Source organism: Anneissia japonica, unplaced genomic scaffold, assembly GCF_011630105.1.
Source record: "Anneissia japonica isolate Jap-2015-1 unplaced genomic scaffold, ASM1163010v1 scaffold1642_len504882_cov181, whole genome shotgun sequence".
In the NCBI taxonomy this organism is placed as follows: domain Eukaryota; kingdom Metazoa; phylum Echinodermata; class Crinoidea; order Comatulida; family Comatulidae; genus Anneissia; species Anneissia japonica.
In genome coordinates this window covers 152,407-177,851 of record NW_022692852.1, presented here as the reverse complement: position 1 = coordinate 177,851, position 25,445 = coordinate 152,407, and the positions used below count along the sequence as shown (strand labels likewise).

The following is a 25,445-nucleotide window of genomic DNA, read 5'->3' as shown; positions in this document are numbered from 1 at the left end:
ATGCTGTTTTATAGAATATTCCATTAAGGAATAGCACATACAATAATACTTTTAATATAATTTCAAACTAAACATAAACTGAATATCTTAAATATATAATGTAATTATAATCATAGTTGTTTTTAACTAAACAAAGGTAAATTAAAATATTATTTGAAATATTATTTAATGTGTATTACATTTTCTATTTCGTAATAGCCCTTTTCTTTAAATGGAGTATTCCGTTAAAAACTCGTGTTGCTGGTGCCTCTTAAAATAAATATGACAGTGCAGTGGTAAACTCCTTTGCATTGATTGTTGTGTTGAAAGGAAAATGGTAGGGCCTAAGCTAAGCTATTGCTTATACATAAAGCGTAAAGATGAATTATATAGCTATTCGTTATTATTAATTGAGATATAACTGTATGATTATAATATAGGGGTTTTTTGGACTAGGCCCTAGCCTACCTAGAGGGCCAGGCTGAAGCCATGTCCAGGGCCCACTCCTTCCTTATTTTTAAATTAGGCAGAGGAGCTAGGCCTGGCCCTAACCTAGGCCTAGTCGCGCGCAATTGCTTACCTTTTCAGTGATATGAAATGGAGGCTGTCTGCTCTCAGTCTTTCCGTGTGTCACTGTTAGATGATCACTAGTATTATTTAGTTTAGGTTAATCTTATAGTTTTACAGAACACACACAAAATAAATAGTAATGGCCATCTCAACGCCATCCTGTCAGGAGGAATATGATAGACGTCTGCGTGAAATGGAAGAACAAGAAGGTCTTTTGAAGTGTACTAAAGATTCTGTAAATAAACTTAAAGAGGATGTTTCAAGTTTGGCTAAGGTAGGTAAACAATGAAGGTATAAAATAAATTTCAAATTTTATACAGGCCCATAATAAATAACAGTTATTAATACTAGACCTAGTAAGTTTCTAGTATTGTTTGTATTAAATGGCAAAGTTGATGTAAAAATTCTCATACTTTTTGAATCCTAAAAAGATTTTAAAGCTAATTTCATGGCCTTCTGCTCACCCTTATTAACCTACTTTTTCATCCTTAAAATCCACTCTTATTATTTAGAGTTTACCAATTGTTATCACTCACCCACCCACCCTTAAAATGTCCATCATCGTAGGGGGTCACCGATGCTAATGTACATTTCAGCCCCTGTTTTTGTGGAATGATGTGAATGTAGCCAGAAGCGCCTCTTTACGGCGGCTCAGGTAGTCATGGACCACACCCATACGCAATTCAGCACAATTGACGCTGCAAGTTATGGGTTATTTTCCTACCTTTTTATATAATAATATATGTACGGGATACCTACATTCTATTTTATATTAACATTTTAAATATTTCTATCGAAGCTAGTCTTTTATGAATAGCTGTCTTGCAAATTGGAATATATATTTTAATGTTTGATATTTCACATACTATATATGAAAATGTTCTTATATTTAACATTGTATTTATTTTATTTTTTTACTACTGTAATACAGGAATTGGAAGAATACCAGTTAATTAAAAAATGGGGCAAACAGTCTGATAAAGTTATGAGACCAGAAGAAGAAGCTCTTAAAATTTGTCAAAAAGTCGAGGATGAACCAGAGTTATTAGCAAGTAAGACCATTTAGCCAGACCTGAAATAGTTGGTATAAACCGAAAGCTAAATTTGCAGTAGAAGATTTGTACTGGTTTTCTCAATAATTGTTTTTGCACTGTAGACTATTGTATTATTGACAATACAGTAGGCTTGTAACCATCTACAGTATGTTCACTAAAATGACATACATTTATTCCAATGTTTCATATTTGCTAGGCATCTTATCATCACTGAAGTACCAGCAGACAAAAATGGAGGCCGAGGTAGCAGAGAGTAGAGCAAGGTTGAAGGCTGCAGAAAGGGAGAAAACAACTTAGAGTATGAGGATTGTTGTAAAAGTAATTTCACACCAAGGCCATTAAATTTAAGACTGCCTTACTGAAATAGTAAAGGGCTATTACCGATCCAAATATAAACACAAATTTTGCATTCAGCATAGAAAAGCACAGTAATTCTCACTAGGTCTATGGGCGTCAATCAGTGAGGTATGAGATACAGTATGTCCCTCTTCCACTTACTAAACTCAATATACAGTAATTGAATTATACTACGTACCTACAGTATTATACACTCCAATGTTGACAATTTTGTCTTGACTATAAGATTGCAGAAATCTTTTCTTATCCCTCCTCACTTCAGGGACCCTAGCCATCAACCATGAGTTTCTTGGTAAGGTGTTTTCCACAACAAGGACTACATTTCCCACTTGCAAGTTTCTGCAGGGTTTTTGGATGTGCTGGGGTTTGATGATTCCGTTATTACAGATACCCTATAATATAATAGCAATGAAGACTATGAAACGTCTGGTGGTATTGTTAATGTATCACAACACTGTCTGACAGTCAGTCTAGTATGTAATCTCATTGATGCCATGTAGCTTCTCTACCATTCCTGCAAGGCGAACCACCATTACCGCTGCTGTTAGCTCCAGTCGTGGTATGGATACTTCAGTGGTGTTACACGACTTCTGGCGAGGACCAAAGAACATTCAACATGTCCTTCATTTTCAGCTTGTCTTAGGTATGCTGCCATACCATATCCTTTATCGCTGGCATCCGAGAACATGTGCAATTGGCGCGAGACTACATCTCTAAGTCTGAGTCTCTGATTAACAATGTATATTACCTTTGACCCATCACAAGGGACATTATTTCCTATGTTGGCATTGATAGCCAAAATCTAAAACTTCTTAAAGGTAAATCATCTTGGGTTGGTGTTTCATTATTTGTTGCTGGTATTTCTTTTAAATGGTGTAAAGGGTTGGTCTGTGCAATTGGTGAAATACAAATTGGATTTCCCTCTTGATAGAAATGATATATCCACTGTAATTTATAAATCAAGAATAAACCTTTTTGGCAATATGATATGGTATAAAATTTTTATGCAGAGTTTCCTTATTTAGAGTATGCCTCCACAAAACAAAAACCCCCAAAATAATAGTGTAACTAAAGATTACAATAGTTATAAGTGCAAAGTATGTTCAACCACCTGGAATTTAAAATGATAAAAATTTACTTGAAAACTGACTTGGAAAAAAATGGGATGAGTTGTGTGTGGTATACTTCAGTGGTCAAGCACAGGAAGGAATGAATTTTGTTATTTTTTTTTTAACCAATGAAATACTTGTACATAAAAAGGGAATTTGCTTATACCCAAAGGATAAGATGAGTCAAACTGGTGACTTTTTTAAGTGCTATAAAAAGTCTGAACAAAAGAAGCAGTCATAACACGGTGGTTCCTATTAACTTGCTTTTATTTTTAAAAGTTTCTATATTGCAGCTGGCTTGTACATAAGATGTGATGAAGAACGTTGTAAAGAATGTATATTGATAAGTCATTTATGAAGTTCCATAGAAATTATGATTATTAGGTAATTTGTTAATTGCAGCTGGTGAAGTTGTTTTACATCTTCCAAGGATCGTCTTGTACATAAGATGTGATGGAGAACATAGTAAAGAATGTATTATTATATAATGTATATTGATAAGTCATTTTTTGAAGTTTCATAGAAATTATGATTATTAGGTAATTTCTGAGTTTCCAAATTTATTATATCATAAGTGTAAGGTTGTTGATATTATATTGTAATGACAACAGTATTTTTCACCTCAATAGAATGTTTTCTATTCTAACAGTTGTCAATAGGCATGATTATTTTTCGAGTATTTAAAAAATCATTTCATTAAAATAAGTAGTTAACACTGTTATTATGTACTATACATATTATACCTCCAACATTTATGTCTGTTTTTTATTGTTTTTTTTAACAATATAATAAATTTTTCCAATATTCAAGAAAGTTTACAAGACAATATTATATTTTCTCTTTGGCTTTTCAAAATGATCAGTCATATATAAATTAGTGTTTTCATGAAGAAGTTTACTGTGATTTGAGTTCCTTTGCAATAGTCGAGTCAATTCGGCCCTTTTCCAATTGGCCAAGCAGTTTAAGCTCAATATTATTGAATAGCACAGAAGCCCAGTGTTCTAGAGGAACAGTAGAAGTCTTTTTGGATAAAAGAACTATAACCGTTGGCCCAGTGTACACAATTGGCTTATGTGCACTTTAAAGAACCCTATATTTGAATGCTTTTGTACAGTATGTCAATGCAGGCAGCTTTTATTAAATAAAAGAACAAGAAAATTTATTATTGAAAATGTTACCCTTCCTACATTCAATGGCCAAATTGTGTCCAAAAACAAACTTACAGGGTTGGCTGAAAATGTTATAGCTGTGTATGTTCAAGATATTAAAAATATTAAATATTAGAATAGGTTGTTAAAAAAATAGAAATATTTAAATTGTGTTATCGAGGTAGCATTTCATCCAAATCAGCAACAACATAGGTCACAACGGTCCAGACAGCTGCACAGAGATCCATCTCATCCGGGCTCTGTACTGACATAGTATCACCTGCAAGTGAAAATAATTGTTATTACTACTATACAATTCCTAGCACAGTAGACTAATATAGCACATCATGCTAAGACATCAGTTATTCCTTAATGTTGCAACCGCTAGTCAGCGCATTTGGCACTCTAGCCCCCACCATGTTAATTGCAAGTACTCCTAGTTGGAGAGAGACAATGTTTATAAAGTGCCTTGTCCAAAAGACACAATAGAAATGCACAGTTAGGATTCTAAAGCCAGATTTCAAGGTTGAGAGCCCAAACAGCAACTTTTGCTCCAACCAGTCCCACAGGTATTAGCCTATCTCCTAACTTTTGTGTACTGATAATTTTCATGCCATGGCCTGGCCATCCTGGGAAAAAATGGAACAGAAATTCTGCAATATGTGTTTCACACAACTAACTTTTTGTGAAGCTATCTGCATTTGTAGGAGCAGTTTGGCACAGTGGTTGAGGTTCTGCTTTTTAGTCTTAAGGTTTAATCCCTTGCTGTACATTTCACTTGTGTCCTTAGCCAAGGCACTTTACCTACAGTAGTGTGTCTCTCCACCCAGGAGTACAAGTCTCTCTCCACCCAGTACAAGTTGGTTCCTGGTAGGTTCAAACACAAAATGCACTGATTACAACTGCAACACTATGGAATTCTCCTCAGGGAGCTGAGTATGTGTTCCATATTTGCTTGATCCCAGTGACCGGGTTTAATAATGTGAAGCGCTTAGAGGCCATGTTGCGCTATATAAGTCTAATATATTATTATTATTTTCATAAACTCAATATTCTGTTTAAAGAAGTGTTGACTTCTACACAAGTAATTATTATAATTATTGTTGATGTAAATTATTATCCTCACCTTATTTTGTGTTACTATTATAGTAGTATTAATATTTATTGGTCTTTAATTATTATTGAAAAAACCATGTTTAAACCAAGAAATCATACCATCTGAATGATGAAACCAAAAGTATCTATCATTTTCGTTTAATAGACTGCCTCCTGGGACGCCATTTTGAATCCAGAATGATACATCACCGCCTTCTGGATCGTCACTCAGCTTTGTGGCATTTATTGATGATAATAAACTAACCACCTCTTTCATAATTGCTCTAGCTTCTGGTGAACCTAAGAGACAAAAAAGACTTGATTACTCATAAATAATAGCAGTTCATCTTTGTGGAGGAAGGTAAAGAAACTTTGTAAGAGAGACGACTCATGCATTAGATTGTGTCCTGAATTTAAGAAAGATTCCCCTTCCTAAATTTTTTGTGGCTGGAGCTTTATTTTACTTATTTTTCATACACTGAAAGCCAATATGTATACATTTATGTAGCTATCAAGTTTCATGTGGGAAATTTTACTACTTAATAGCCCGTATAAGGGCATGATAATATATATACAGTACTGCACAATTTTGAGTATTCTTATTGACGAAGTAAGCCATTTATTATTAGAACTAAATATACTGAGATTTGGGTTGGAATCGAACCTACAACCTCCAATTAACTCAGCGGTCTAGTCGTATCATACCAGACTAGTTTGGTAAAAACAACTTCCTAATTTGGTCTTGCTACTCACAAAATTGTGTATGATGTAGTCACTGTCTATAAATTTTTGAAATTATTCATCCATCTTTTCTTTCTCTATAATTGTCCGTTCTGATATGGTTTCATTTCAGAAAACTTGATTACGTCTCACCTTTAAACTGAATACCATACGGTTTAAATGTCCCTAAGTCAGATTCCATCACAAAATCATAATTACTTATATTCACCTGCAAAAAAGTTAGTTTGCTTATTTAAATTATTCAAATAGTGGGGAGGGGTAAACAGATTTAGCTCCCCACCCCTAGAATTTTATCAACATGTATGTTTTGTAGAACTCAAAATTAAATAGCTTAGTATAGTTGGCTTTAATTTAAGACCTCGGAAGATAACAGTTAATCAGCCATGCCCACATCATGACCGTACTCGCATGGTGAAGTTGAGATAAGAGTTGATTCAAGCTGTTTGAAATGTTTGGTAGCACCCTCCCCCTATCAAATAATCCTTGATTCACCCCTGCACATATTGCCTAGAAGAAGTAGCAGTAAAAACATCATGGATCAATAGACGGATTTTGCGATGAAAACAACCACCCATTGTTAATGTGAGAAGTAAATGGCTAGGAAAGGCAATACGATTGTTCAAGATAGTGGTTATTTACTTATCCTAGCGTTCTAGCATTCTTAAACCTTAGCTAGCCTTAACATCGCAGCATAGTTTGCGGGTCAAAGATGATCATGCAACCTAACCATGCCATAGATGTTCAGGGGCCTAGGCATAACAGCGGCCAGTATCCTTTACAGTATTAGCAAACCAATAAGGCAAATTTCCAATCAATTTGGTATAGTTTACTGGGAATTATGATGATCTTTACAGCAATAAAAAGGGAAGGCCGCAATAGCAATCTCCATGTAAAACACCGCTGTGCCAGTCGATTGTTTATATTCAACACCCAAGTTAGGTCACATGATGCCCATCGCCAAATCCCTCTATTAAATTTAGTACAGATATTGACAAAAACAAGCTAATTTAAAATTAACCAATCCATAGTTTGTGAAGCTGCTGAGTTTTACCTTGTGTCTCTGATAGTACTGCTGTGACCCTACAAGACCCACTTCCTCTGCTGTCCACAACACAGCCCTAACGGTTCGCTTTGGTCGCAGGCCAAGCTGCTGCATGATGGATAGTGCCTGAAGAAAACAAAACAATTACACATAAAAAGTAAGCCAATTGTAAGGATTAGTTTTTCCATCGCCTATTTCTAGTCATCAATACAATCAAATTGGTAATACAGTACAATAACATAACACTTTGGGTAAATTAGAATTTTGAGATAAATTTTGGCAAAAATGATGACAGCCATAATTCTTACCTGCCATGATATAAATGCTCCACCACCATCATCCATTGCCCCTTGACCTACGTCCCAGCTGTCAAGATGACCCGATATAAGTACCACCTATTAAAATAAAACATTTTCATTTAAAAAAATCTGTGACGCTCACGCTCACCTATGTTTCTGGTGGTGGAACAAGTGTTCTCGGATAAGTACTATAAACCGTAGGCCCGGTGTACACAATTTGGCTCATGTGCACTTTAAAAAACCCAGTACATCTTTCGAGAAGAATAGGGGGTTACCCCGTTATACTGGTTCATACACCCCCTGTTGTGGACAGACGAGAGCTGGTACCGGTTTACCGGTAGCTCAGGCATAAAGAGACCCTTATGGGGGAAAAAGGTTACTGTACGAGCTGTCTCTTATACACATCTAGATGTGTATAAGAGACAGACTCACAAAACTGTGTATGATGTAGTCACTGTCTATAAATTTTTGAAATTATTCATTCATCTTTTCTTTCTCTATAATTATCTGTTCTGATATGGTTTCATTTCAGAAAACTTGATTACGTCTCACCTTTAAACTGAATACCATACGGTTTAAATGTCCCTAAGTCAGATTCCATCACAAAATCATAATTACTTATATTCACCTGCAAAAAAGTTAGTTTGCTTATTTAAATTATTCAAATAGTGGGGAGGGGTAAACAGATTTAGCTCCCCACCCCTAGAATTTTATCAACATGTATGTTTTGTAGAACTCAAAATTAAATAGCTTAGTATAGTTGGCTTTAATTTAAACTTTAATTTAAGACCTCGGAAGATAACAGTTAATCAGCCATGCCCACATCATGACCGTACTCGCATGGTGAAGTTGAGATAAGTGTTGATTCAAGCTGTTTGAAATGTTTGGTAGCATCCTCCCCCTATCAAATAATCCTTGATTCACCCCTGCGCATATTGCTTAGAAGAAGTAGCAGTAAAAACATCATGGATCAATAGATGGATTTTGCGATGAAAACAACAACCCATTGTTAATGTGAGAAGTAAATGGCTAGGAAAGGCAATACGATTGTTCAAGATAGTGGTTATTTACTTATCCTAGCGTTCTAGCATTCTTAAACCTTAGCTAGCCTTAACATCGCAGCATAGTTTGCGGGTCAAAGATGATCATGCAACCTAACCATGCCATAGATGTTCAGGGGCCTAGGCATAACAGCGGCCAGTATCCTTTACAGTATTAGCAAACCAATAAGGCAAATTTCCAATCAATTTGGTATAGTTTACTGGGAATTATGATGATCTTTACAGCAATAACAAGGGAAGGCCGCAATAGCAATCTCCATGTAAAACACCGCTGTGCCAGTCGATTGTTTATATTCAACACCCAAGTTAGGTCACATGATGTCCATCGCCAAATCCCTCTATTAAATTTAGTACAGATATTGACAAAAACAAGCTAATTTAAAATTAACCAATCCATAGTTTGTGAAGCTGCTGAGTTTTACCTTGTGTCTCTGATAGTACTGCTGTGACCCTACAAGACCCACTTCCTCTGCTGTCCACAACACAGCCCTAACGGTTCGCTTAGGTCGCAGGCCAAGCTGCTGCATGATGGATAGTGCCTGATAAAAACAGAACAATTACACATAAAAAGTAAGCCAATTGTAAGGATTAGTTTTTCCATCGCCTATTTCTAGTCATCAATACAATCAAATTGGTAATACAGTACAATAACATAACACTTGGGTAAATTAGAATTTTGAGATAAATTTTGGCAAAAATGATGACAGCCATAATTCTAACCTGCCATGATATAAATGCTCCACCACCATCATCCATTGCCCCTTGACCTACGTCCCAGCTGTCAAGATGACCCGATATAAGTACCACCTATTAAAATAAAACATTTTCATTTGAGAAATCTGTGAAAATGGTTGAAAGATGTTGTCTATCACTATGATGTATATATAATGGCTGCCATAACCAATCTAATGGTTAATTTTTACAAAGCTCAAAACTAGGGTCTCAACCCACTATGTTTAAGTGTTAGGAAATTGGAGAAAAATTAAGAAGCTAAAGGCAGGGAAAAAGGTAATTTATTTACTCCCAACGAACAACTTGATTTATCCGTTAGGAGGTATCAACTTCTTAAATAAAAAAATGACAGCAAAGTATACTGTAACATCACGATTGAATGGCCGAGCAGGTAAGGCATGGGAGCCATGTACAGCCATAATACCAGCACTGGTTTGAACGGTACGCTCACCTATGTTTCTGGTGGTGGAACAAGTGTTCTCGGATAAGTACTATAAACCATAGGCCCAGTGTACACAATTTGGCTCATGTGCACTTTAAAAAACCCAGTACATCTTTCGAGAAGAATAGGGGGTTACCCCGTTATACTGGTTCATACACCCCCTGTTGTGGACAGACGAGAGCTGGTACCGGTTTACCGGTAGCTCAGGCATAAAGAGACCCTTATGGGGGAAAAAGGTTACTGTACGAGCTAGTCCACACATATAGCGCTTTGAGATTCTGGTATAAAGCACTATATATATATATCAAACTACATTACAACTTACTTGGTCAGGATACTTGCTTCCTCTGATCTCGGCAACTGTGTTGCGAGATGTAACTGAAGGCAGATTCTGAGCATCCATTTTCAGATGAATCACAATCTTTGTTCCTTGAAAATAATCATGAAAAAAAAAGAGAAATTAGATGGCCTGAGCAGACTAGATTGATGGTAAAGAGAAGTGATTCAGATAATATATAAAATATATTTGATTTCATAAAGTGCCTTACTCCAGGTCTCTAGCCCATAATCTTATGATTTAAAGCCGAAAGGTTTAGCACTGCACCAAATTCCACAGATTTACATACACTAAAGACAATTTACTAAGCAAACTAAAAAGTTTCAGGAACATCAGCATTAAGATATAAAGTAGATTAGAAAACTTGTGAAAAAATTAATCAACTAAAATTTAACAATTCTTGCTGATTACCTCTGCTTGCCATTCTGTCCAACATCTCAGCATCTTCAACAGCAATACAAGCTGTTGGGATCTTCTTTACATTGTCATCATAATCCTGAATTTTAAAATAGAGAGAGACTTTCACTTACAGATAAAATAATTCTCACCCAACAGCCAGTAATGCATATTTTTTACAGAATGCAATAATATGATCCTGACATGTCACTTACATAATACGCGACTTACAGAATATTTTGACATTTGACCCGAAGGAATAAAATGATGTGCTACTTATAGGATGGAATAAAGTGATGTGTCACAGTATGGAATTCAGATATGTGAAATGTAACATGCTAGGTACATGGAATAATGTGATATGTGACTTACAATACAGAATAAAGTGATGTGGATGAAATGAGGTGATGAGTCCCTTCAAGAACAGAATGTAATAATAATTAATAATGTAATGTGTGACATAACTGGATGAAATGTGACATGTGATTTACAGAATGGGAATGATCTGACACACCATTTAAAGGAAGGAATAATTTGATGCGCTTCTTACACGGTAGAATATTGTGACGCTTAACTTACAGTATGGAATTATGTGACACCCTGATAAAATAATGTGGCATGTGACATCACAGAATGGAATAATGTGATAGGCTGATAAAATAATGTAATGTGCAACTAACAAGAGAAATGCGATGTGCCTTGGTAATACACAGTATGCTATAGAAGACAAGTAAATATTTTTATTATTAGTTTATTTTTAATGTAATTTAAAGGTAAAGTAACATATTGTTAAGTTGTAGGGCACAAAATACAAGTTTCCTTTACCTGCCAGCCAGTGTGTGGACTGTGAATGGAAAATGAGGCAACTGATCGTATAAGACTAGCTACACCACCGACTTTAGCCGTTTCCTTGGCGCTGTAATCACGATATGCAACACTTTTTGGATATCCCTCGTAGCCTTCATTAAAAACCACTATCTTGCCTTTAGCCTGTAGAAAAATGTACAATCCAAAAATACAAACCATAATAGAAATATTTTATATATTTTTTTTCTTCTGGTTTAATATAGGAACAGGCATTATTTATGTATAAATTAGTCAGGGCATATTTTTTAATTTTGAAAGCTGATAAGATGTCACTTATAAACAAAGTAATAAACAATCAGACACTGAAAGTGTATACCTCAACAAAGAATGTATACATTTATGATTCAATGAAATTGAAAAGGTCAATAAAATTAACAACTAAAGGGAACCATGGGGGAAACAAAAGATCATCTTTCTTCTTCTGGATTTAGCACCAACTTCAAGTTGAAGGCTTCGGCGCGAGCTTCTACTGTAGATGAGAGTCTCATCCGGAAGTAAATAATAGTTGAATAAAAAATAAATAGAATCAATACCTGTGACCCAAGGCGTTGCCTTTGCAGGTGCTATCCCTGAGGGGTTGGAGGGAACCAGGAGCTCATCTTGGGCAAGGCTGCTTAATTCCTTTGGTAAGGCCATTAGCCTAATACTGTACTAATGAACCTTACCTTACTAGAATACCCATTTTTTCAATCAGGCTAGAGGCAACTGATCAGAATTAGTAATGATGGGTCACAAGAGTTTATTATGCCATCATAATGGCTGATATAAGGTTATGCATGATGAAGTGGCATTATTCCACATTTACTCACCTGGTCAGCTTTCTTCTTCAGCTCATCAAATGACCGCACTACCAGAACTTCAGCTGTGATACCTGTTTATACAAAATTTGTGAAATCAAATCATAGGTCATAAACCTAAAAATCTACCATCATAATTTAGTTATATTTTACAAGGTTAATAATAATAATAATTATTACCAGTGCTAACTCGGACTTAAGGGGTTATCTTTTGTGTTATTTTCCCCTTAACGTCATGTTATTTTCTCCTTAACGTCCTTTTTTTAATTGTTCTCTAATTTTTCCATTGTCCAAGTTCCCCGGTTTAAGTAACATAATAATAATAATAATAAAAAATAAAAAATAAAAAAATAATAATAAAAATAATCTTTATTTATTCATGACTCTTTAACCCTGTAGATGTTCTTACAAAAGACTGTGAGGTACATTAATACAATTATAATATGACTTGTTTTTGTCAGTTACAATTCTTCTGCATTGTCCAAATAGGTAATATGCAGGTTAATTATATTATAGATAACATTTTACCTTCTTTTGGAGTGCCGATACTGCTTCCCAGACTCATCAGTGCAATATTGTAACGTCTTGGTTCTAACATCGTAGCTGATTCATTTCCTCTAACCCAGTGTGGCACCTAAAAAACAAATACTGATATTATTTTTATACGATAATAATTTCACTACATATCTTTTGAATGCAAAGTATAAGTTATGTCTTGAAGGCATAACACAACTGTGGAACGGTTATATAAATATAATATACAATAACAAGTTCAAATACGTATAAACATGATGCACAAACAAGAACAATAAACCAGTACAAAAGTGCAAATGAACATCAAACAAGTTATCAAGAGACAAATTGATATGACTTGTTATATCTCAATACCAATTTTGTTATCAAGCAAAGAGCATAACAGCCTTACTGCTTCTACATAAGACGATCAACAGAGACCAAGAACCATTATCCTCCCCCTTAGAGAGATCTCCACAAATGCTGATTACATTAACCTTGATGCTTTATAACCAAGTATATTTATTAAGGAGTGAGAGTTGATGTTGCTTTCGAGAAAATTTTGACATTTTTGACGATGACTGAACACAAGACCTCAGGACTAGAAAAAGAAACATTTTAATATATTTTTCTGATTCCTACCGTGACATTTTCTCCATGTACATTTTCTAGACCAGCTTTCTTTAAAGTGTCTAACATGTAATCTGAAATGAAATCAATGTACAATAATTGCATTTATCATGTGAGATTTAAGAAAAAGTTATAATATTAATTCCATGCATTCTTTCTGTTACAATAGGCAATATCATTTAACTTACCAATAGCATTTTCCAAGTTTCTGGAACCAGCTATTCTGTTACCAAAAGTGTCCACAAACTCTGCAAGTCGGTTATAAACCTGGCCTTTGCCCTTGCCTGTTGTTGTGAAATTTATAATCTTTTCAGCAATACCTTCAAGAAAATTTATGAAAACAGATTATATAATGTATTGTACGGTAAAAACTAAAAAAAACATCTTTTACAATACAATTTGATTTACGGTATGATCAAGAATTGCTAATAGCGAATCTATTAGGTGTGAGTGGCAATCCCATTTACTACTGTAACACAACACGGCATCATGGACTGGTACTAAATTTCTCAATACACAATGAGACACTATAAAACACACTTCCAACATGCCATAGTGCATTAAGATAACAAGTGAAGTTTAAAAGGGAACTAGAAAGATGATTTTTTTTTTCTAGAAGGGATTTTTGATATGTTACTAGTAATAGAATCACTGAGTACATCACGCTGCTAAAGGGGTAAATTGTAATAACGACATAAAAAAATTTCAAAAAATCAATCTTAAAGTTGATTCTATTACTAATAACATATCAAAAATCCGCTCTAAAAAAAATGAGATATCAAATCCGCATTACGCCTACATACTACTTTCATTTACATTTCACCAGTGGAGATTCTAGATATGGTATTTACCTTGATAATCATGGACTTCTTTTATTTGTCTGCTTGGAAACTTCAGAATATATCCATTTGAAAATCCCACAATAAAGTAGGTACCTGTGCAATAGAAATATTATGTATTAATTACTTAAAATTGTTGATTTTAGCAAAAATGTTAACAGTTTTTGATGTAACACTTTATGTTGAAATGCATTTGTTTTTTCATCTGCATAAATGTTAATTATCAATGTGAATATTTTAAACTGTGAACTATCATTTGATGGTTCTCATAAAAATATTCAACCAACACCTTCCATTATACATTAAAAGTTGATCACCATAAACAAATACTGTAATTAAAATATAAATAAAGCTGGTGGTAGTTATGATATTATTACATGTTTATTACTTTATTTGATGGTTTTCATATAACACATGTTCATAAACAATTCAAACAATACCGTACACATTATACTGTTGATCTTGACATAAACAATTATTAAAATATCAATAGGATTGGTGGTAGTGTGAAATAACTACAGGCTTATTACATTAACGATTCTCATAAAACACACGTTCATGAAAAAATTCAAACATTACTATAGAAAAGTATACTTACACACAAACACTCCCCAGAATGAAAGACTAGGAAAAACTGTCATGGCTAAAAACCAAGGTCGTATTTAATGCCTATGAGGATGAAAATGAAATAAAAATAAAGTTAAAATCAGGCTCCGGAGGAGATTTTCAAGCTTATTAATTTTTCGTAATTCTTTCCAGGCATTTACAAAATGTTGCAGATTTACGGAAAGTCCGGGCTCAGAATAGCTGTGGTGTATATTTAGAGGTTCCACATGTCTTCAAGCAGTATGAACCGTGTACAGTTTTCCCTCCAATTTGAGACTATCTTTTTGGGACTTGAAAATGTGGGGTGGTCTCACCTCAGGGTTTGGTCTTCAACAAAAGGTTCGGATATTCAACAAAAGGTTCAGATATTTGTTCAATTGTACTTTAAAAGTGGTCTCGAACTAAAAGGGTAGTGAAATTGTATTTTAAGTGACTTCATGCATTACGTATATCAGGGTTTGCCAGTCAAAAATGGTGATGGTTTATTGAGATGTGATGGTTACACAGCACTCCAGACAAAAGGGGGCCTGGCACGAATGAAACATTGGCTTAATTGTTGGCCGTGGATATTCCCTCCAATTTGAGACTATCTTTTTGGGACTTGAAAATGTGGGGTGGTCTCACCTCAGGGTTTGGTCTTCAACAAAAGGTTCAGATATTTGTTCAATTGTACTTTAAAAGTGGTCTCGAACTAAAAGGGTAGTGAAATTGTATTTTAAGTGACTTCATGCATTACGTATATCAGGGTTTGCCAGTCAAAAATGGTGATGGTTTATTGAGATGTGATGGTTACACAGCACTCCAGACAAAAGGGGGCCTGGCACGAATGAAACATTGGCTTAATTGTTGGCCGTGGATATTCCCTCCAATTTGAGACTATCTTTTTGGGACTTGAAAATGTGGGGTGGTCTCACCTCAGGGTTTGGTCTCACCTCAGGGTTTGGTCTTCAACAAAAGGTTCAGATATTTGTTCAATTGTACTTTAAAAGTGGTCTCGAACTAAAAGGGTAGTGAAATTGTAATTTAAGTGACTTCATGCATTACGTGTATCAGGGTTTGCCAGTCAAAAACGGTTATGGTTTATTGAGATGTGATGGTTACACAGCACTCCAGACAAAAGGGGGCCTGGCACGAATGAAACATTGGCTTAATTGTTGGCCGTGGATATCCATCATAGTGTGTTAATTGTTTCCTTCCTAAATCAGCATTAACGTTCGTGCGGCAGTTTCAAATCTGCAGCGGAATTTGCAAATTGCACTCTACAACTAATACTATATGAGTGTATATCCCTAACCATAGAAAAAATAGAACTATTTTCTCTATGCCCTAACTAAGCCAGCACACAGCGTACGTAGGCTCTAGCTAAGTCTAACCCGTGTGTGCGATAGTGTTGAATTACACAACCCGTGGCTAGCCTAGGTAGTAGTCTTGCTCTTTATCGTAAGTTTATGTCACATAGTCAGTACTCTGTTAACAAACAGGAAATTAAATTTACATCATCGTTAAATTTTACATCGCACCAAAATATTTTGCAAATATAAACATAATGATTAATAACACATGTAGTAGTAATAAAATGTTCAAAGGACATGATACAAACCCAACTCCGCACCACTGCTTGTCACATGACCTATGTTTATGTATCGACACGTGACGCGAGTAAAAAAAGGGACATTCCCAAATCAGAGATAAACAATCGTCGTTAGTTTATGCAAGGGGGTTAAACAAACAAAAGCGCAGATAGATTAACGTAACAGTGGCGTATCTACGGAGGGGAGGGGGGGTGGCGCAATCCCCAAAATTACTCGCCCCCCCCCCGGTCTCCCTCAAAAAATCACCTAAAATCACCTTATTTTGCGAATTAGCTCCCCTATCAACTGATCAGACGAGCCCTCCCCACCCTATTTCAAGACTTCTAGATACGCCACTGCAACTTAAGAACACGACTAATACAATTTTGGTCAATTGCTATGCATGAAAGAGAAATTCTATTCTGAATTCTAGGCTCACTCACTGGCCCAATATCTGGCTATGGCATTGCTAGTAGGGAAGTGTTTAAGCACCACCCCCACCTCATCAGGGAGAGAGTTTACCCACTTGCTTAAAAACACCCACCCCAGAGAGCTTCCCCACTTCCCTTTGTTGGAAAAGCTCAGCAGTTCCCCTTGAATGAGACAGTGCATGTGACATGCCATTACTGTATATCCAACATGGACAGTCATCCAAAACGTCACTAAAAATGCCATCATCTGTGCATCTCCTATCATTCAAACTGTATTTCCTTCTGATCAGTTCCACTAGAGTTATTAACAACCATTATATAAATACACCTGACACCATATTCAAATCTCATGTCTTGTACTCTTTTTATTAACACTGCCTCTAAGGATCTTTAGGTGACAACATTCATGTCATGTATATTAAAATTTTTATAATCATTAAAAACAACATACTGTACTTAATAATCTGTTTCAATACATTCTCACTCTTGTACTCAGTGCAGTGATCTGAGTGGATGTCTGGAAATAAACATATGATGCATAACATCGGGGAAAAAAACATTAGATTTTCTTACATACAGTATATGCAATAACTTGTGCGATAATAATAGGTATTTAGTTTTTTTAATACACAGCTTGGCACCCAATGGCCACTTTATAACATCCTAACCAAAAACCATGAAAACAAATTGACTGCTCCTCTTTTATATAATTAATCTTAATTATTTTGTATCTGATTTTGCATGAATATATATTTTAAATTAAATTTTGATAAAATATCATTTGATTCATGAAAACCCCACTGGGTTCAAGGTAGTGCAATATAGTATGATCCACAGGGACTACACACCAACAAATAGTAATAGCATGACAAATACTAAGTAAACAACGTTTACATATCTAACACAATTTATACTACTGGTAAAATGGGACCAGAAACAACATGACTGTAGTACACAGCAGCGAGTCCTGGTAAGACAAAAAAAAAATACCCCCCTAAGAAATTGAGAATTCCTAGGTATCATTATGGACAGGCAGCTGCAACATCAAATTCAACAAAAAAGAACAAAAACAAACAGCACAAACCTAATGGACAACAAGGGGGTAACCCAAACTGTGGGCTAAAAATTGAAATTGCAATATATAGTGTTTGTCATCATTTTAAATTACGGGAATAAACTGCGAGTAAAGATGTTTGTTTTTCCAGTACTGGCACCATCATCTCTTTTACTACAACATGTAGAATCTATATTTTGGTACCAATATAATTAGGTATAAACACAATATAAGATCAAGATATTATCTTGTATACATGGTGTGATATAACCATTTTTATTTATATCATATAATAGGGTCAATGTAATAAGAATATATATCTTATAAACATGTTATTACCAATGTTATCATCAACAGATTACATATAATTCATTGCTGTTCAAATACAGTATTTTGAACTTTGAACAAAATTAAATTTCAAGTTTTGTCCGTCTTTCTGATTGTTCAGAATTGTCTTTAAATTCCAAGAGTCCAGACTCTTTCTTGGCTATGTCCTGCCATTAATGCTTAGAGTTTCAAATTGGTATATATCTACAAACTTAGGGTGTCAATTACTGCACATACTCAAATAATTTCTAATCACTTAGGGAGCCAGCCCAACATTGTTTTTTTCAACATTCTATCTCTAACTATATATTAACTATCATCTATTTTCTTGCACACTTAACTAAATATTTAAATTGACCAAATACATATTTTTTTAATGCACCTTTACAAAAGAAAATGTAAGAATCAATAGTGTGGGCTAGACTATAATTGGCCCTGAGTGAATTGATGAAAAGTCAACAGTCAGTCGTATACACATAATGGTCAGAAAAAATCACAGCTGGAAGAACCTTACTACTTAGCAATCTGTACTGTTTAACATCTATATAAATTTAAACCAAGCTCAGTGAAATGTACGCCCTCTATTGACCAACTTAACATTATTACCTGCAGATGCTTCAAAGTGGATTTACATCAGATACAACCCTAGTGTTATTAACTCAATGAATATCATGCAATACCATTATTAAAGTTTCTCTACAGGGGACTATAAATTGGTAGAGCAACCTAACAATATTGGGGTCAAATTGCAAAGGTGACAATTCCTCCCTCTCATAATCAATTCCCATAATATCAACTTCAATATAATTATTATTAATCAACATTTAAGTACCCACATAGTTTACACAAGGAAAAAGTTGTGAAAAAAACCCTAGTTACACTTGATGAGGGGAGTACAGGTACTATTTATAATACATTAAAACAATGGCTATGTTTATAATAACTGACAGGGAGGAATCAAGAGGCAGCAGTTACCAGATAATATTGCCCATTAGATTAGCATCCATTTAATAACAACTTACTATAGCATAACCAAATAACTTCACTGGATTTAAATATTTATGAATTTACATTAATTAATTACATAATTTAAAGATCAGCATAAAAATGTTGGGAAAAGGGAACATTTCAAATCAAATTATTTTAAGATTATTGGACACTGGTGTGTTAATGTAAATACAAATTGATTATTGTAATTGCTTTTTCTGCTCTGATGTCAATAAATCTTCCTTTCAAACAATTGTCTCTTGCTGTGTCAATGGGGTGCATGGCACTCCAATGACTAGTAATTATGAACTCAGGATTTCAGAACCAAAACTATGTTTATATCTTTTTTAAACTTAAATCATTAAAGCACCGTATCCACCTATTAACTATACAGGTAATGATAACAGTAGCCCAAATTTTTTTTTTTCTAAAGATAATTGCTCAACATTGTTCAAAATAACCTACAATTCAATTAAGGCAACCCACACCAAATGGCAAACAAATGTATTGATTTCCAAGATTGTGTTGTTCTACATTCTTTTTGAGTAAAATAACCACTATATCTTCTTTGGTAACTTATCCAAACCAATTTATAGAGGTGGATGGAATTTATCTTAGAAATTTTTTTTCAGTTGGTAACACAGCTAACTCATTCATGTAAAACCAATTCATGAAATGTTTACTTGAGAAAAATATTAATGTGCTGGGATAAACGATGTAGTGATTCCATCCCGTCAATGTTTGTTGAATGGTGCCATCATCATGTACATAACATACATTGTCTGGGAGATCCAATAGGATTAACAGAAATTATAAGACAACAGATTTTGATAAGAATACAAACAGCCTGTATAGAATATTGAATTTAGTTTTTTCAACTGTTTTCCACATAAAACAATAGGGTTACCTGGAAGAAAATCTCTCTTTGTAAAACAAATTATTAAAAACTTTTTAAATGGTAGAAACATCAATGTAATTAAGCATCTTAAAATTTTATACAAACACAATTGACACATTTTACTGCACTGAAAACACTGGGTGAATACAAACAGTTCTTGGCATGCACATCTTTTTCCTCTCACTCTTTTCTGTTACAAAAATTTGACATCATTACAACCGATGTCAAAAGATACACACTGCCATAAACAAAGAACAACTGAACAATCTGGATCTTAGGCTGTTATATTACACTATTATACAGGTTTATTCTCAACTAATATAAGCAATGACCATTCAGTTTATAGGACAACCTCATATTGAGGGCTGGAGAAGGAAATATTTCTAATTAATGTAGTTTATATACTTGGGAATAAGACCAAAATCAAATATTAGGGTAAAAAAAAAATATTTTAAATCTAGGGCGAGATTTTTTTTTTTTTTTTTTGTAGTAATATGTTGGGTTTTTTTACCCAAAGAGATGTCCAAAAATAGTTGCAATTTCCAGCTTTAATAAATTGAATACATTAATAACTAAGAATTTTAGCTCCGTGGTTACCTTTTGACATACAGAAAGGTGGTGAGGGATGGTTAGCAATGAAACCTAAAATTAGGACTCTGCATATAGTAAACTGCCCACTGACTAACCTTTATTTCTAAAAATGTCTCTGTGCTTGGGCATCACAACATATTTTATTGTGGCCATGTTAACATGATTCCAACAGGTGCAATCAAGTGATATGTTATGACAATTTTCAGCGTCTTTCAAAATATACTTCAAAATACAATGACAAATACAGATTTAACATCTTGTGATTATACTATTTTTCCTACTCAGAAATTTAGGTTATTAAATCATGAACTGCCTTCACCTTTTAAATAAATAGGCAATAAAGGACTTAAAAGAAATAAAAGAAGTTTTTAATTATCTCCAGTGATTTTAATCAGTATTTTCCTGACTGATTTCTATCATATATAGGGTTATAAATAACATAAAATAATTTCAAAAGAAAAACAGAAAAATATGATTCCAGTTCTTTTGAAATTCCATTCACAAAATAAACCAATTGACCATAATATTCCACCAGACCTAGGCAAGAATAATTCTGAAATGGTCAACAATAGGCATAATCTATTCTAAAATGCCAAACCTAGGCCTGATTGATTTTTAAATGGCCAGACGTAGGCCTGATTAATTATGAAATGGACCACATATAGGCCTGACTGACTTCAAAATGGTCAGACCTAGGTCTGATTAATTCCGAAAATGCCACATCTAGGCCTGATTGATTTTTAAATGGCCAGACTTAGGCCTGATTAATTATGAAATGGACCACATATAGCCCTGACTGACTTCAAAATGGTCAGACCTAGGTCTGATTAATTCCGAAAATGCCACATTTAGGCCTGAATGATTTCAAAATGGCCAGACTTGGGCCTGATTATCTCCGAAAATGCCAGATCTAGGCCTGACCATTTCAAAATGGCCAGACCTACGACTGATTTATTCTTAAATGTTCAAACTTCATGCGAGTCAAATATCATGGGCACCGTACAAATAAATATGAGTTTATATTCAGCACTGATGTAACTAGTGAGGTAGAAAAGACACTTGTTTGCTGAATTTTTGAAAAAATTTTAGTGATAACATAAGTTCCTTGCAATACATATCTGCCTAGATTAAACATATAATACATTTTCCTTTACCATGTGGTCAGTTAAAATCACTTAACATCAGGTACTCTAAACAAAACAGATAAATCCAAGTGGACACACATGATTTGTAGACACAGGCAGTCAACCGATCATAGAGCTGAATATGTTTTTTTTTTTTGACATTTTTGAAAATTATATGCAAATCTTGGTTATTGCAAAGAAATATATGAGCATAGCTCCTAAACAGTTAAAAAGAAAAACAAAATTTGGCAAGTATTGGTTACGATGTAAAAAATAAAACATAAAAAATATCCCAAATGTACACACATTCCAAAATAATGTGTTCAGATTTTTTTTTTATGGAAAAAAGAAATTACATTATTTTTTTAGAGTTGTCTTGATGTTGCAGTGTTAACACACAGTGTTTAGGTACAATGTTTGCACTCGGTTGTGACAATTCGATTGTCTGGATATAAAAAACATAATGAACAAATCTAGGGTAACCTTAGAATTCTTTTTAAATGGTTCTAAGCTGAGTATTATATAACCAACTCTTATTACCCAACCCCTTGAATACCAGCAGATTTCTCATCTAAGCTGATTACACACTCTTATTACCCAACCCTCAAGTATCAGCAGAGTAAGTGTATGCTTCTCTCCTCTGCTACCCAACCCCGGGATCCATAGCAGATGAGCTAGCCCGTTCCAAAGACATGGACGTAGTGGTGTGTTCGTGTCATTTGCTGGGCTTGCTGCATTCGAGTCCTCACTGTCGCAAACCAAGATGCCACATCTACACGGGCTACCTCGTAACGTTTGAAAAAACCATGTTCCTACAAGAGAGAAAAACCATCTAAATTGGTACAAACTTCTGGAATTATTTTACAAAGAGGAAAAGAATTACTGCAAAATATGACTACTTACCATTAAGGTCTTGTACTTGGGCCGTTTTGTACAGTCCTTAGTCAGGCTGCAAGAAAACAGAAAATATAACGTTAATTGTGATATCAGAATTATCAGAAAATGTAAATGTAAATTTGCTCTTCAACCTGTGTTCACACTACAGTAACATCTCCCAGTTACAAACCTCCCAGTTACAAACCTCCCAATTACAAACCTCCCAATTACAAACTCTCAATTTTATATTGTGAACCCAATTTGCAGCGATGACGTCATTATGTATGATCGTCTTTAACTACAAAAACACTTGTATTTTAACAATATTTGTTTTTAACTACAAAAACAAATTGTATTTTAAAGTCTTCAAAATTAATATAAAATGTTATATCAGCTAAGAAAGAAAACATTTAAACCAATAAAATGACATAAAACTAAGTTTAAAGCAAGAAATATCTATCGTTTTCAGCTGAGATATATTACATTTGAGCTGTGTATGCTTGTTCAGGCATACTGTAGATCTCACTTTTTGTTCATTGGGGTGCTATTCGCATGGATTCGTAATTTTTATGAACAGAATTTTGGCCATTATTTGGTCATGTTATCATTGGGAAATCACTTCAAATAAATACTTCCACAGTGAGCACAATTAGTTTTGGCTTCTGAAAAGTATTATTTTGTTGCAGAAAATAGTAAAATCCAAGTCTCCCATGGCCAGGCTTAGGCCTACATAGCCCTGTACTTTAACATACACCTGTAGGACTACCCTCACTGCACTGAGATGCTATGAAAATTCTTACTCTCTGAATTACGAATTTTCTCATTTACGAACCTTATTTGCACAGAGGGGTATGTAATTGGGAGATGATACTTATCAAGTTTTATATCAGTCTGTTATTTCCACAGGGAGACTTCTGATGGCCAATTTTCTCCACCACCCCGGTTGTTATCAGCCTGAATTCTTATGTACAAGACTGAATTTTTATATCTATTATTTGTTTCACTTATCATACAAGCCTATATAATACAGATTTAATATCTACCTTCCAAAATAATTAAAAGTAAATTGTGTTTTCAATATCCCAATGCAGTATTCTCTGAAGGTAATAATTCAAATTATTTTGGGTCATAATTATCTGCATGGGATTTCCATGCACACTCTGCAACATTTTGTGAACTTTCTTTATAATAACTGGGTCACATTTTGAAAGGTTGCAAGTACAATACTGTACCATGTAAATAATGTCATGAGTGTTAGGTATTACATCCAACACAAAGCACATCTGTAACACACAGACCAGAGTCGAGTATAGAAATGAATTGCTGTTGTAAATATTAATTCAACACTGAGGACTGAAACCATAGGGTTTTTAACTTATTTTTGCAGGCCACAACAAAATTGCTGTTGGGCTTAATGGGGTTCGTGGGTCACATTTTGCCCACCTGTAATGTAGATGATACATTTTCCCTCATATATTACAGCCAATAATTATTTAAAAAAGGAACTTTCCTTTTCTTCAAACGATTTTCCTTTTCTTCAAACAAAAATCCATGAAATTTTAACAAAAACTGGCAAAGTAAGTTCTGAAGATTGTTTAATTATCAAATTAAAGCGAACAAAATTTGCCCTCCACTTCTTTAACAGATATATGTAAAATCACTGGTAAATGTACATAAAAAGTTTAACTGAATTAACAAAATAGCCTAACACAAAAAGTTTACTTTAAAAAGTAATTAATCTAATTAATTAATCAAAAAATCTCTAGTATGAACTAGAAACTTATGGTGCACTGAGGTACCAGTAACTACCCGCAAATTAATGTCAAAATCGCGGGCAATATTGCCGACCTTAGGGTGAACTCACATTTACCTGCGCTGGAGAGGAAGCAGTTATTAAAACCACAATATTAGTATTTTCAACACGTTCAGGCTATCCTACTACTGTCTGCTAATTCTGTAGCCCTGAACTGTCTATCCTACAGGCACTGTCCTGAGGGGAAATAATCTACCTACAAATCTTGTCCTTAAGGTACACAGAATAAGGTATTATTTCATCAGATAAAATAGGCAAACAGTATTTTAAATTTGATCATCTATCATGTGACCCAATTCATCATGCTGTTGTTTTTAGAATTAAAATATTTGTTGAGTTGGATTGATACTATTATTATTATTATAAATATTAATAATATATTTATATTACATTTCTTTATTTGACCATTTAACAAAACAAAAAAAAAATAGCCAGGAGGGGCATACAAAGTCATTATATTATTCAGAGATACAAATTCTTGCAACTGTTCTATTCCCCTTACATTTACAGTTGTTCGGTGTGGTTTAATAGAAGCAAATCCAACAGATTCATGCTTGTAGCTAGTGGGTTTTTTTTTATGGCAATCAACCCTCTTTTCTGGCAAACCCCCCTCCAGTAAAATTCTCTAACCCAACTGATGCAAAGGAGACCCACCCAGACGGAATGTTTTGTTGCAGAACTTCTTCAAACATATCTGGTCTTATAGCATTATTTAGACCGATAAAAAAAACACAAAAATCCTCTGGAGTCAAAAGTTTCGCTAACCCCTGGGGCTTCGCCGCAGAGACCCCATGCCCAGAAAACCTCCCCTCCCCCTTTGAAGAACCTGGCTAGGGTCCTGTGATTTACCTGCAATGCTTAATATTCATGGTTATGACATATTTATGTTATATCATTTGTCTATTTATTAAACCATTTACATAGGATCTTTTTTACACTAAAAATTAATTTTTAAACACTGCAGTACCCGCTGCTTACTTGGACTCGAATTCAACCCTGGCCATCAGGCGCAAGCTCGGTGGTCTAGAGGTATGATGCTAGGCTAGTGATCTGGAGATCGTGGGTTCGAGTCCCACCCGAGAACAACTTGCAATTTTTTTCGCAGTTGTTTTCAAATGTACTGAGTATTCGGTACATTTCCACGTCAGGTAGGGCAAA

General features: G+C 34.5%; 3 protein-coding genes across 7 annotated transcripts in view; 1 reads left to right on the top strand and 2 right to left on the bottom strand.

Moving 5' to 3' along the window:
- Nucleotides 1-213: 213 nt before the first annotated feature.
- On the top strand, nucleotides 214-3,822 carry LOC117100426. Its single transcript, XM_033240109.1, has 4 exons — nucleotides 214-316; nucleotides 659-823; nucleotides 1,481-1,601; nucleotides 1,801-3,822. Exons 2-4 carry the CDS (start codon nucleotides 689-691, stop codon nucleotides 1,899-1,901), a joined length of 357 nt encoding a protein of 118 aa, XP_033096000.1. The 5' UTR covers nucleotides 214-316; nucleotides 659-688; the 3' UTR covers nucleotides 1,902-3,822.
- On the bottom strand, nucleotides 3,320-16,264 carry LOC117100425 (carboxypeptidase Q-like). 5 transcript variants are annotated; one of them, XM_033240108.1, is made up of 15 exons: nucleotides 16,216-16,264; nucleotides 14,608-14,678; nucleotides 14,022-14,105; nucleotides 13,359-13,490; nucleotides 13,183-13,244; nucleotides 12,556-12,661; nucleotides 12,040-12,101; nucleotides 11,189-11,353; nucleotides 10,379-10,463; nucleotides 9,956-10,059; nucleotides 9,177-9,263; nucleotides 8,879-8,995; nucleotides 7,948-8,023; nucleotides 5,434-5,613; nucleotides 3,320-4,498 (listed from the first exon to the last, which is right to left on the bottom strand). In XM_033240108.1, the coding sequence occupies exons 2-15, from the start codon at nucleotides 14,648-14,650 to the stop codon at nucleotides 4,392-4,394; spliced, it is 1,410 nt and encodes a 469-aa protein (XP_033095999.1). In that variant the 5' UTR covers nucleotides 14,651-14,678; nucleotides 16,216-16,264; the 3' UTR covers nucleotides 3,320-4,391. The 5 variants fall into 5 exon arrangements, with proteins under 5 accessions (XP_033095999.1, XP_033095995.1, XP_033095997.1 ...); XM_033240104.1 differs by lacking the exon at nucleotides 7,948-8,023 and adding an exon at nucleotides 6,187-6,262; XM_033240106.1 differs by lacking the exon at nucleotides 7,948-8,023 and adding an exon at nucleotides 6,187-6,262 and having other exon boundaries at nucleotides 16,205-16,218.
- Nucleotides 16,265-16,962: 698 nt separating this feature from the next.
- Nucleotides 16,963-25,445, bottom strand: part of LOC117100424 (dual specificity mitogen-activated protein kinase kinase 7-like) — a 28,218-nt gene continuing 19,735 nt past the window's right edge. The window contains exons 11-12 of the mRNA XM_033240103.1: nucleotides 22,502-22,547; nucleotides 16,963-22,410 (exon numbers count right to left, since the gene is read on the bottom strand). Of these exons, the coding sequence (XP_033095994.1) occupies nucleotides 22,273-22,410; nucleotides 22,502-22,547 (184 nt within the window). The 3' untranslated portion in view covers nucleotides 16,963-22,272. The remainder of the gene's footprint in view (nucleotides 22,411-22,501; nucleotides 22,548-25,445) is intronic.

Excerpts from the sequence above, each read along its gene's own strand:
- LOC117100426 (XM_033240109.1), top strand. The coding sequence starts at position 689 with ATGGCCATCTCAACGCCATCCTGTCAGGAGGAATATGATAGACGTCTG. Across the intron at positions 824-1,480 it reads ATGTTTCAAGTTTGGCTAAG|GAATTGGAAGAATACCAGTT; the intron begins GTAGGTAAACAA and ends ACTGTAATACAG. Across the intron at positions 1,602-1,800 it reads TGAACCAGAGTTATTAGCAA|GCATCTTATCATCACTGAAG; the intron begins GTAAGACCATTT and ends CATATTTGCTAG.
- LOC117100425 (XM_033240108.1), bottom strand. The coding sequence starts at position 14,650 with ATGACAGTTTTTCCTAGTCTTTCATTCTGGGGAGTGTTTGTGT. Across the intron at positions 14,106-14,607 it reads ATTCTGGGGAGTGTTTGTGT|GTACCTACTTTATTGTGGGA; the intron begins GTAAGTATACTT and ends TCTATTGCACAG. Across the intron at positions 8,996-9,176 it reads GAGCATTTATATCATGGCAG|GCACTATCCATCATGCAGCA; the intron begins GTTAGAATTATG and ends TGTTTTTATCAG.